The sequence below is a fragment of the Podarcis vaucheri genome, assembly GCF_965113315.1.
Source record: "Podarcis vaucheri genome assembly, chromosome: 1".
In the NCBI taxonomy this organism is placed as follows: domain Eukaryota; kingdom Metazoa; phylum Chordata; class Lepidosauria; order Squamata; family Lacertidae; genus Podarcis; species Podarcis vaucheri.
This window is the reverse complement of record NC_138759.1, coordinates 65,905,613-65,918,568: the sequence shown is the minus strand read 5'-3', so window position 1 is coordinate 65,918,568 and position 12,956 is coordinate 65,905,613. Positions and strand designations below refer to the sequence as shown.

Below are 12,956 nucleotides of genomic sequence, written 5' to 3'. Positions count from 1 at the left end.
AACCCGGATACTGCAGCCACAACAGCTGCGCAGAGTTTATCATCACCATCACTTTAAAGAAAACCTGACCCCCTTGGGTTCCTCCCTTGAGTAGTGGAAAGTTTGATTATTAGTTAAGATCACTGAATTTGAGGATATTTCTTTCCATAGATTTAACACCGAAAGGGGACTCGAAAAAGAAAGGAGAGATGGGGGTGGGAATGGGGGCCGGAGAAGGAAACAAATGGGGGAGAAGGTGTTAATGGGAGTATCGACCGCTAGGGGCCGATCGCGAGCTGGAAAACCTGGGGAACAAATCAGACCTAGCCCCGCCGTTTGTCCGTCAGTGGATAGATACGTAAACACAATTGAGAATTGGGCAGGCGACTTCTGCAACGGGGGACCGGGCAAGAGAGCGCCGCGCGCGCGCCGCAGCAGACTTGTTCCCAGAAGAATGTTGAACTAACTGATGCGCAGCGGGCGCTTGGATGGGGTCGGAGAATTCCGGGAGGGGATAAAAAAACACCACCCTCTATCGATTAGCATATAGATCGTTTTCTGTCGGGGTTAGGGAGAGGGGAGGAAACGGTGCCCAGGAAGAGCAACAACAACAAGTGGACGCCGCCAGCCGAGCGACTGACTTTGCACGCCGAAATTGGGAGGTGGTGGTGGGGAAAGGCGAAGGGGCTGCAGCTTGGAGCGCGCAAGCCGGGAGGAGGGAGGGGAAGCGCCCCCAGGCAGCAGCAGCAGCAGCAGCAGCGCATCTCCTTTGTCAATCCTTGCGAGAGCAACAGCCTGTCTGGGCGCGAGGAGGGATTGTTGGGAACGGGTGATTTACAACAATTGCTCAGCTCCAAAAGAGAGGAAAGCGGGGAGGTGGGAGAAGGCTGCGCTTGGAAAAGAACAGCGAGCTGTACACGCAACATCCATAATCCGAGACCATTGCAGACAAGCCCCGGCGCTCACCCCCCACCCCCGCCCCATTCTTCGTCCCCAAAGCGCCCCCTCCTTTTTGTCAACTTCTGGGGTTTCTGCACATCCTCCTCGATTTGGTCAAGATCAAAGCTGAAAGGAGTGGCAGCCGGGTTAATTTTTTTTTTTTTTTTTGCGCCCGGAATTTTGCATCGCCCAAAGCCTCCAGGAGTCTTTTTGTTGTTGTTGTTGCCTCGGCTCGCCCAGAAGAGAGGAGAAGGCGATTCGCCGTCGCCCCTCCGCTTTATGCGACCCCCACCCCTCCCGCGCCGCGCACCTTCCTCCTTCGGAGCGCGGCACCTGCGAAAACAGGTTGCCCAGAAAAGCCTCCCTGCCCCCGCCGACCAAGATCTCTTGCTCTCTCTTTCTCATTTTGCAGATCCCGAGTGCTGCCTTTTCTCAGCCCGTCGCGGTAAGTAGACAGCAATGCCTCCCCACGGCCCCCTCCCCGCATGATGCTTAGGGGTTATATGCGCTATCTTTAAGAAGATTGTCTCGGGAGCATGTTTTTAAATGCTAAGTGTGTGCGCGCGCGCGCGCGTACGCGTGTTAGAGCTTCATTGCCCCTGCTGTTTGACTGTTCCTCATGCAGCACAGCCACCCTCTTATAATATTTCCCAACGCTCGCCTTTTGGGTGAAAATTGCCAGCATCAACTTCCAAGAACGAAATTTGATTTTTAGCGAGAGCTGGGATGTTCTTTATACCTAATGAGTTCCAAAGATGTAACATGCAAGCTGGCGGACTTGGATTAATTATGTATTCTGCTATATAGGTATTGTTACAGAGGCTGGGTGGAATTTATGTGTGGTGCTCTCATGATCCAATTATTCATAATACGTCTGCATCCATGCATTTGTAGCCATGGTGGGTACCTGGAAATATTTCCTACCTAGATTTATGCAACCTACAATTTCTCTATTGCATGGACAATAGATGTGTGTGTATGAGAGAGAGTGAATACCTTTGTTATCCAGAGATAAAAAATGACAGTCTAAATGTAAATGTACCAATATAGATTTGCAGTCAAATGCTCTGTGTGAAATAGTGTATGGAGACACAAACCATACATAGCTATGCACCTTGCTGCGTTGTGTGCAGGAACACCTAGTCTGCATTCATACCTATGCTATGCACAGGTATATTTATACATATATATGCAATACAGAGCTACATCTCTGTAGCAATAGAGATTTGCATTTGAAATCCTCTCTCTGGAGATAAAAGAACACTGTGTGAGATGTGGGTGTGTATATGCCTTCATATTCCTCAACTATATCTATATATAGACAGATGCACACAGACCCAGAAAAACTGTGCATGCAGTGTGGGTGGGTGTACAATAGTAGAGAACGATGAGGAGTGAAAGTAGGCAAATCTGAACCCTTTAAGATGAAATACCATCACGTGCATCTATAGAATATGACCCATCCTTTTCTTTTGTCCCCCCCCACTTTTTTTTTTGGTCTGTGTGCATGTATGTGTTTCAGGATAGACATTTCTACTGCATGAGAGTAACCAAAGGGTGATCCACTCCTTCCTCTCCGATGGGGAACTCAGAGCCAGCTTTTCAGCCTTCTTGTTGTTGTCCTTCTCTGGCCGCAGTCCCTCCTGCTGCTGACTTGGGCGATGCTTTCTCAAGCTTAAGACGTTGCTGACAGATTGGCAAAAGCGAGAGTGTGTTCAGACCTCCACACTGTGTAAACAAAGTGAAGACTGGAAGTTCCTTCAACTTTCTAAACAGCTGTGTTCACCAGCAATTTCATTGCTAGGCCAAAGCATCATGTGGAGGCAATTCTGGGGATGTTGGCTATTTTGCACTTGATTGTCCCGAGGAACTCAAGACCAGTGTTTGTTCTCGAAGACTTCTTACTTTGCTTAGGTGCACTCCTCGCTTGATTCAAAGTATCCACAGAAAATCATGAACTTGGACCTGTGGATTTTGTGTGACCCACTGAAGAATACCATAAGCAGTGGGATCTCAAGTGTCAAAGGACATGGTCCAGGATTATCTCTTGACGACACCAGAGGACTTTTACAAACACACCTCCATAATTTGTATCGCACCTTCTGGGCAGTAAGACGTGGAACACTTCTCTTTGAGAAGTAATGCAGAGTGAAAACCCAGGTTATGCTAACAAGGAGGGACGATGCTTCCGAGATACTGTTCTCCAAACCTCGGTGGTCACGCTCTTCTCACGCAAAACACCCAGTGATGACTATTGAGAAACGGGACATTTTCTTCCCCTCTTGAGTGTCCTAAACAAAGAAATCCAACATGGAGGTTGCAATGGTAAGTGCAGACAGCTCTGGGTGCAACAGCCACATGCCCTATGGATATGCAGCCCAAGCAAGAGCCAGAGAAAGAGAGCGACTGGCACACTCCAGGGCGGCGGCGGCGGCAGCTGTAGCGGCTGCAACGGCTGCCGTAGAAACGGGGGTCTCTGGAGGAGGAGGACCTCAGCACCACTATCACCAGGAACAGAGTCGTGGGGCCTCCTCTTCCTCCTGTGGCGGGAACACATCACGTAGCAGTTATTGTCAGAGCAGGAGGAAGAAGCAAAGGAGGAAAAAAGCCTACTGTCTTGGCAGCAGGGAGTTTGGTGCCTCTTTCCCTTGCTCTGAGTTGCTGCCCCTGAGTGGCTCAGAGGAGAAGATCCTGAAGGACTTGAGTGAGGAGGACGAAGAGGAAGAAGAGGAGGAAGATGACGGGGAGGATGAAGAAGACGAGGAAAGGAAGTTCTACTGCAGTGATGAAGGAGGTGAAGATGAGTATTCGTTTTCTGATCAGCTTCCTGATGATGGCGCTGGGCCCGGCTGCTACACTTCTGTCCGCTACAGCGAGTACGAATGCTGTGAACGAGTTGTCATCAATGTTTCTGGCCTGCGGTTTGAGACTCAGCTGAAGACCTTGGCTCAGTTTCCCGAAACACTGCTGGGTGACCCGGCAAAGCGGGGCAGGTACTTTGACCCTCTCCGGAATGAGTATTTCTTTGACAGGAACCGCCCCAGCTTTGATGCAATTTTATATTACTATCAGTCCGGAGGGCGTCTGAAAAGGCCAGTCAATGTCCCCTTTGACATTTTCAGCGAGGAGGTGAAATTCTACGAACTCGGGGAGGAGGCCATGCTGAAGTTCAGAGAGGATGAAGGCTTCGTCAAGGAAGAAGATGACAAGGTACTGCCTGAAAACGAATTCAAGAAGCAGGTGTGGCTGCTCTTCGAGTACCCTGAGAGCTCCAGCCCTGCCCGAATTATTGCCATCGTCTCGGTTTTGGTCATTTTGATCTCCATCGTCATTTTTTGCCTGGAGACGCTGCCGGAGTTCAGAGATGAGAAGGAGCTGATTTTGACCTACAACGTGGAGAATGTGAATGAGACGTTGCAGATGCCGGGCGGGGGACACACGATTTTCAACGACCCCTTCTTCATTGTTGAGACCGTTTGCATCATTTGGTTCTCGTTTGAGTTTACAGTGCGCTTCTTTGCTTGCCCCAGCAAAGCAGTCTTCTTCAAGAACATAATGAACATCATAGACATTGTTTCCATTTTGCCTTACTTCATCACCCTGGGTACAGACTTGGCGCAGCAGCAGGGCAGCAACGGCCAGCAGGCCATGTCTTTTGCCATCCTGAGGATCATCCGCCTCGTCCGGGTGTTTCGCATCTTCAAGCTCTCCAGACACTCCAAGGGTTTGCAGATCCTGGGCCACACTCTCAGGGCCAGCATGAGGGAACTGGGCCTCCTGATCTTCTTCCTTTTTATTGGCGTCATTTTGTTTTCCAGTGCTGTTTATTTTGCAGAAGCTGATGAATCTCTCACTCATTTTCACAGCATCCCAGATGCCTTTTGGTGGGCTGTTGTGACCATGACTACAGTTGGTTATGGGGACATGAAGCCCATCACTGTTGGTGGGAAAATAGTCGGGTCCCTATGTGCCATTGCAGGTGTGTTAACCATTGCTTTACCAGTGCCAGTGATTGTCTCCAACTTTAACTATTTTTATCACAGAGAGACCGAAAATGAGGAAAATACCCAGCTGACACAAAATGCAGTCAGCTGTCCGTACCTTCCGACGATACTCAAGAAAATCAGAAGTTCATCATCTTCGTCCATGGAGGAGAAATCAGAGTATTTGGAGATGGAGGAAGGGGTTAAAGAGTCTCTTTGTGTGAAGGAGAAAAAGTGTCAGGTCACAGGAAATGGCAGTGAGACAGCAAAACAGAACTGTGTTAATGCAAAATCTGTGGAAACGGATGTTTAACTTTGACTGTTTCCAAACCTATTTATGCATTAAAGTGCACATTGGTTTTTAAAAAAATGAAATATGCAAACAGGAGTTTAAAAAAGCATATAGAAATATGCCATTTACTTGTTAAACATGAATTACAAAGCATTAGTAAACTTGTATTGCATATCAAGTCAATGATATACCTTGTGGAGGGGGATTTACCTGAAATAGTTTCAAAGTTTATATTTTTACTAGAATGCAGGTGTTTTGCACATGAGGGAAACAATTTTACTTTTAAGGAGGATGTGTTTATCCACCTCACTCACTGCCCAGTGGTAAAAGTTAGCATTTCAAGGTATTTACTATGTAAGAAACAATGAAGTTCAGTAGCCATGCATTCATTTGTTAACGCTTTAAGAACAGCTACCATGATTCCATAATCTTTGATTTTAAAATGCTAAAGATGGTTGTGGGGAAAAAATTATTGTATTGAAACTTCAAATTTGATCCTAAAATATTTAAAGAATCATTGTTTTTTTTAAAAAACAACAACAAACCAACCAACCTGGATATGTAATTGTTGAAGATACTACCAAACCCCCAGAAAATGTTTATTTTTATAATGCTTTTTTGGAGACCTTGTGGCATTTGTTGAATGGAAGAATTGAAGTTAGAAAAGATTTAACAAGGTCTGGATGCAGTGGAAAAGTGACTGGATTGCTTTTTTTGCACTACTTTATATGCTGGAGATATTCTGACAGAGACTTCATACTGTGAATGTTTACTAATGTTCAATGACAATCATTGGAAGGGTGAATCCTGCATATTTATTTTCTTGTATTTTTTTTTTGCGCGATGCTGATTGGCTAAGCAGCTGACTTTACATGAATTCCATAGTCTTTTAATTATGAATATCTGTTATCTGAACAAAAAAGGATTGTGAAGTAAAATTTTATAATCATCCCCCCCCCTAAATCAATCTTCTTCAAACCATCATACCAAGTAATAATAACAAGCTCACTCATAAAAGTTGCTTAAAGGATAGAAAATGTATTCTGAATAGGGGTTGTGTGTGTGTGTGTGCGTGCGTGCATGTATGTACATGTGTTTGAACTGGAGAAGCAGGGAATGGGAATCAAATATAGCAATAGCCATAGATAAGCAAATCCAGGGCAGAAAAGATTTCACAGGATCAGGTAAATGAGGTTGCAATGTGTTGTATGTTGTTTTTTTTTTTAACTACAATCAAAGTCTATGAGTAACAGAATGCACTTTGATATTGGTTAAATATTTCTGTGGACCAGACATAGCAATATACTGTTGAACTGGCAAATTGGGATCAGCAATCTTTAACTTGCAAATGTGCTATTAGTGGGTCAGAATTTCTCCTCCCACCCACCTTTACGTGCAGCATGCACCCTGTTTTGAAACAGCTTTAAAGATAAAAAAGTGTGAGATTTGTAATAAACTTGATTAAGCCTAGGCATTAAAACAGCTGTCTATATTCACCCCATCTGGTTCCTGACTGGGCCAATGCAACAACCTTTTCATACCCAAATGCCTCATATAGACAGTGGGAGCTGTGGTGTTGCTGTGGTTCCACCACGAGACTCACTTTGCATTCAGGAGCTGAGAAGGTCTTCATAAACCTAATCCATACTTGTAGAAGCAAAGAACAGAAGGGATGATGAATCCAGAGTTACTGATGATGGACTATATGAGTTGGGAGAAGCCTTGTGGCATTTCCACTGTTAATACAGTTCATGCTATTTATAAAAAGAATGTTGAGGCTAGGACTCGGAATTCTAAAAAGCAAAATCCATTTACAAAACAGGCATGTATACCAATGCAATTGTGGGCAGAAAATAAATGTGTGCTTTAGACAGAAGAAATGCTTGAAAATACTAGTACTGAAAGAATATATTTTATTGGGATCGAGAAAAAATATAGATTACCCAAACTGGTACTGTACATTCCCAGTCACACTTTGTCATAGTGGCTGATCTTTTTTCTATAATTGAGGTTTCAACCTGTAATTAGTTAGTTAGTTAATTAATTGGGTTTTTTTGATTCAAGCATTTACCATGGGTACAGGTGCCACCTTAGAAGTGAAATTATTTGTTTTTTTCCTCATATAGGAGCGAATTGCATCTTTTAAGATGATGCCTAATGCCACGGTCTGAAAGCATATGCTCCTCTCTGTGGAACCACTGTTTTAGTTATATGTAAGTTATAATCGATCACTTCAAACTCTGCAGTTAATCAAGTAAGGTTTATTCAAGATGATGATGATGATAATGAATTTCATTCAGCTTGGGACAGATCCTCTGCTTTGAATCTTTGCAGATTTGTTCATTAATCCTAAAAAGAACTGAAATAAAGATTTACTACATTTCCCCATATCCCATTCTGCATTATGCAAATCTGGAACAATTTTTAGTACTAGTGCATTGTGTCTGATGCTAAGACATGGTGGCATGAAGAACTAAAATAAATATTCATAGAATTCGAACTCATATTCTGAATATGAAATGTTACTGCAAAATTTAAAGTTTGAGTACTCTAGATACAGCATCTCTGGTCCAAGTATATTTTTGCCCATATCAAATGTGGAATGCCATAAGTTGCCACTCATCAGTTACTAAACATCATTGCATGTTATCTATCAAATCATATCTGATACTAATCACCACTTTATGTCATCTAACAGATACTGTCGAATACTAAATGCCACTGCATGTCAGCTATCACTTACTACAAACTATGAAATGCCATGTATATGCCAGCTATCAAATTCTGCCAGATACAAACTATTGCATGTCCACTGTTCAGTACTGTCAGATATCAAATGCCGAGATCAAATAGCAGTAGATGTTGAATATGAATATCAAATAATCAATGTTTGGCAAATATAAAAGAATATCCAGGTAGGGTTTAAACCTGTAGTCCTTCAGAGATGGTAGATTGGATCTATTCCTCTGATGTCAGAGACAGAGATCTGACATCGGAACTTATTTATTTGTTTAGAGGAGCTGTCCAATTGCTGTACAAATTAAATTGTTAATCAAACGCAGATAAAATTCACTATATATACATAAAACCACCATAATTAAAAATAAAGATTAAACATTCAAAACAAATATAGGTAACTAAATTATGTGTCTGCATAAGTTTGCAGGGGGGAAAACCACCCCTTCTTTTTGCTGCCATCAGCTCTTCAGCCACTCTAGTCCAGCTGATCTTGCAGTTCTGACTTGGAGATGATAAAAAGGGGAATGTTGCAGCGGAGTATTAGGAAGCATATTGGGCTCAATGGACCCAAAGCCACCCCAGTCCCCTGACAAGCCCCCAAACAAGGAAGAAATCTAGACATGCTTCTGAGCTTGACAACATCTCTCCTTTCCTTTCCCCTTTGAAAAATCTGGAAAAGTTTTTTTTTATAAAAAAATTAAGCAGGAAATGAATAGCATTCCTCTTACCTTCCAGCATAGGAGGGTATAGGATATATCCATTTGTTTCATCCCCGCCTTAGAATTGCACTGTACATGCATTACTTCAACATTCACCAAGGAGAATTCTGAGAAGAAATTGTGGGAGCAAGCGGAGTGGCCAGTGCTCCCAAAATTAAAACACGAGAGTTCTGCTCACGCAGCAAAATCTGCTCCAGGGTTCCACAACCCTTCGGAGGAGATTGTTAGGGTGGGAGTCAGGTTGCAGGTAAGGAGGAAGTTCCATGATGCAAGCAGAAATCTGTCACTTAAGCAGAAAGATAGCATTAGCTACGACCCATAGGTCTACTTCCTGTTTCAGCCACATGGATGCTGCCTGAAACATCTGAGTGTTGCATGTTGCCAACTGAATGTTCGTTCACCTCATAGACTGCCCTCTGCATCGTGTTGAGAATTTCTGTGTCACTGGCAACTACTGGGGATGGTGTGCAAACTCCCTTTGCAATGCAAAGTATTTCCACGGCAGGCTGCTCAACAGATTGTTCCTGTATCATGAAATATAGTAGCTGGTATAACCTGTAAGTTGGCTTTGCAGCATGTGCTGGTGAAACTAAGCTCTTTCTCCCAATGCAACGTTTTCACCATGTGAAACAAGTGTTAGAAAGAGCAGCAAGCATTTCCTGGGCACTCAGGTGGTACTCCTTTTTGAAGTTGCTTTAGTCCTTGCGGTCCTGATTTTGTGACATCTCATCCATGTCTTGAAGCAAGCAGAAAACAAGGTTGCTCTTCTTTTTGATGGCTCATTTGCTTATACTATTTTGACCCCACCTTTCCTCGAAAGAGCTCATGCAGAGTGGTGTACATAATAACATTTAGCAGTGGCTTGCTGAGTCAAGGCAACAGGCAGGTCAGTGTAGTGCAAATGCGCTGGCATAGCCAATTTGCCACTCCTGCCGACCCACTTGCACCTCTCTGACCTCCCTGTCACCTCCCTCTCCTTCCTAGTAAGGGACAGTGACCCACCTGCTGAGAAGGTAGTGTGATGTGCCGCTCCCCCCCCGGGTGAGGCACTTATGATAGCATTTAATTTTAACCTTACAAAGTCTCTTGGAGGCAGGTTAGCCTGGGAGATGGTGACTGGATCCAACTCTCTAGTTGAAGTCTTATACCCAATTCAGTTTCATCACCCTAGTTCTGAATCAGACAATTATTCCACTAAAGCGGCAGTCATAATTTTGAGCATTGTTGTATAGATAGGGAGGATAAAAGGCGTGTATGGATTGATTTTTCTAGTAGCTTTCGGAAACAGAATTTTAAAACTATCCATGCCATGTTTTATATTGCTTTTATAGATAAATGCTGCATGATAGCTCTTTAATGTGCAGACTTTCTTGGGTTTCAGGGTTTACTGATTCCTGTCAACAATGCCCAACTGAGGGATTTGCAAGGCTGTCATGGATGATGTAGTACAAATGAAGTACAGTCTGCTGCAGAATTGTTGTGGAAAATTCTATACAATCTTGTAACTTTTGTTTTTTAAAAAATGGTATTGCTTCTCATGCTTGCAGTTTTAGTGCTAAATCATGAAACAATCAATCAAGGAAGTGTCAATCTGGGCACAAGTAGTGCATGCTGGGTACATGGAAGATAACATATACAGGGAGACACTTTGAGGAGTGATCAGTAAAGTTAGATTTAGCATTTGCAGGGAATTGAGAGAGTTTATTGGCCTCTGCAGTCAGTGGATGTTGTAGGTTGAATGTAGAGAGAGGTGGAAAATAAATGTCGAAAGAAATTATATCGTGAAAAGTAGGGTGTGAGATCTAATTGAAAGTTTGGATGTAAAACCCCAAAGGAGGAAATAATCAAAAATCCCCACAACCTTCATAATGTCCAAGGACACAGAGTTGTAACCAATTAATTTCCACACAGAGTAGACTTATTGAAGGTGAAGGAGGTGAGTTAGTAATGTCCATTAATTTCAGTGGGTCTGCTCTTGAGTATGAGTAACATTGAGATACAACTTGCAGTCGGAAATCTGTTAACCTTTCAGGATAAGGAAGCAGACGACTGAGAACTTATTTAAAAAGTTGTCAATGAGCGTGTGATAATTGGATTCATATAATTGTTGTGTGGCTAGAAGGGATGTGAAGCTTAACTATTCATCTATATCCCTTCCCTGAAAAAGAAAACTGAATGGATTATGGGGCATAAGAAGAGCAAGTGCAATGCACCATGCTGTGGGTACCTGTAGGACAAGTTCAGCTAAACACAGTCTTCAATTGGCGTGTTGCAACTGAAAATTCAGTGGAAAACAAAACAATATGCTTTTGGTGTGACAAATAATCAAGAACCATACATGTGTTTCCTGAACTAAGCATCCCTCACCCATGCAAACAGCATAGGAGCTGATTCATGCCTGCATGTGGTACCACTTGATAGCTCATCACTAGTTAACTTACTATAACTGAGAGCTGGCTACACATCCAGAAAAAATATATCAGGTAAAGCCCTCCTGGGTCAGCACTACTTCAGAACACAGGGGAGATACTTCGTGTTTGAATACTCAGTTATTTTTAAAATCCCCTGAGTGCAGAGAATGGGCACATAAACTAAACTTTACCAAATATGTGAGCTCTATCTGCATTCTGAAGAGGCATTGTCCCAAGGATGGCAGGACTGTTTCTGAGTATGTACATCAGCTCTCACTGACTTGCAGCTGAAAGTGTGGGTTGCTTTCTTTGAAAAGTATTGTGATTTGAGGTGATGTGAAGTGATATGAAAGCTGTGCCTACAGTGTTTGATCTGTGATAGCTGTTTCAAAGAGACAAATGTTGCAATCACCCATATGAATCTGCTTGGGACCTAAGATTGTTCTCAGAGGCCCTGTTCTTTGGTCCACCACTTAGGCTGATCGATTTGCTAGGTAACAGGACAGGGCCTTTTCAGTGGTGACCCTACACCTGTGCAATTCTATTTCCTGAAAACTCTCCTTGGGGCCCCTCTCTTGTGGCCTTTAAGAAACCCATAAGCACCTCAGTCTTTTTAATGATCTTATTACTGGACCCCTATATATAATTTTACTAAAAGGTTTTTTGTTTCAATCATAGGTGTGTTCAGCTGTTTTAACATCATTATAAGAGATTGCGTTTTAAGTATTGGCCTTGATAGGGACTGCCACACACACACATATTTAGATATTTGATCAGGACTCAGTTAACACTTGGGGGGGGGGGGAATCAGCTGAGTATGCAGCTGAATGTGAGTCGCTCCCAGCAAACATTAGAATGAACATGCATAGAGAGTGAGAAGAGCCTGCTATTCTAATGCCACTCCTTCAAGCCCACATTCACTGAGTCCTGTCTGAATGTCTGAAAAGGGCTGTTCAGTGATATACAAATCAGGGATGGGGAGCCTATGGCTCTTTAGATGTCGTTGGGCTACTGTTCCCATCAGCCTTCAGCATTGGCTGTCTGGATGAAGCTGATAGGAATTGGAACCTAAACGTCTGGGGGCCCATAGGTTCTCCATCCCTGGTGTAAACCACTCCTAAGTCACTCATTGGTATGGGAAGGAGTTCTGATGCTCAGCTGGCCCAAGACTGTACAACAACTATGATGACATGCTTCACTCATGATGTGTGACCAAAAACCAGTACGGGTGGGGCTATGATCTGGCCAACCACCAGATTGCTTTCTTTATCTCTCAAAAATAGTATACGCTTAGCTGCTGAGTAGCAAGGTGTTTTTCCTATGACTATTTCCTGCATACAAATAAATGACTTTATGTGGAATTATTTTGGTTGTCAGGGTAACAGGGAATGAAGCCTCCCTTGCTTCACTTGGCCCAAACTGTTCAGAAATACCGATTTAGGTCGTCTTCATTAAAACTGTTATGCTGTTATTAAAACATTCTTTCTCAATGTTATTTAACAAGGGTGATGGCATGCATTCCTGCTATGGGGGACAGAAAGTGTCATGGTTTAATGAACGGGTGTGTAAACTGAGAGTTGCTCCACTACAAAAGCGCGATCCTCTGCCAATATAAAATGACATTTATTTATTTTTTGGTTAACATTCTGGTCAAAGTTAAGCACTTCTTAAAGACCTCCTGAATGGATGACAATTCAGCACATGCTTAACTTTGACACTGATATCCCAGGGGTTGAAAAGTACTGAATTTTGGCTGGATTGCCTCTTATGTTCTGCAGCCAGGATAGCCAACATGGTGCCCTCGAGATATTGTTAGATTACAAATCCCACCGCCCCTGACCACTGGCACCATATTGGCCACCTGGCCCTACAGGGCTCGATTTATGGGGGAAAG

General features: G+C 43.3%; 1 protein-coding gene across 1 annotated transcript; it reads left to right on the top strand.

The window, feature by feature from the left end:
* Window positions 1–340: 340 nt before the first annotated feature.
* Window positions 341–9,189, top strand: KCNA4 (potassium voltage-gated channel subfamily A member 4). The gene is made up of 2 exons (XM_082242181.1): window positions 341–1,363; window positions 2,441–9,189. Exon 2 carries the CDS (start codon window positions 3,229–3,231, stop codon window positions 5,212–5,214), a length of 1,986 nt encoding a protein of 661 aa, XP_082098307.1. The 5' UTR covers window positions 341–1,363; window positions 2,441–3,228; the 3' UTR covers window positions 5,215–9,189.
* Window positions 9,190–12,956: the final 3,767 nt, after the last annotated feature.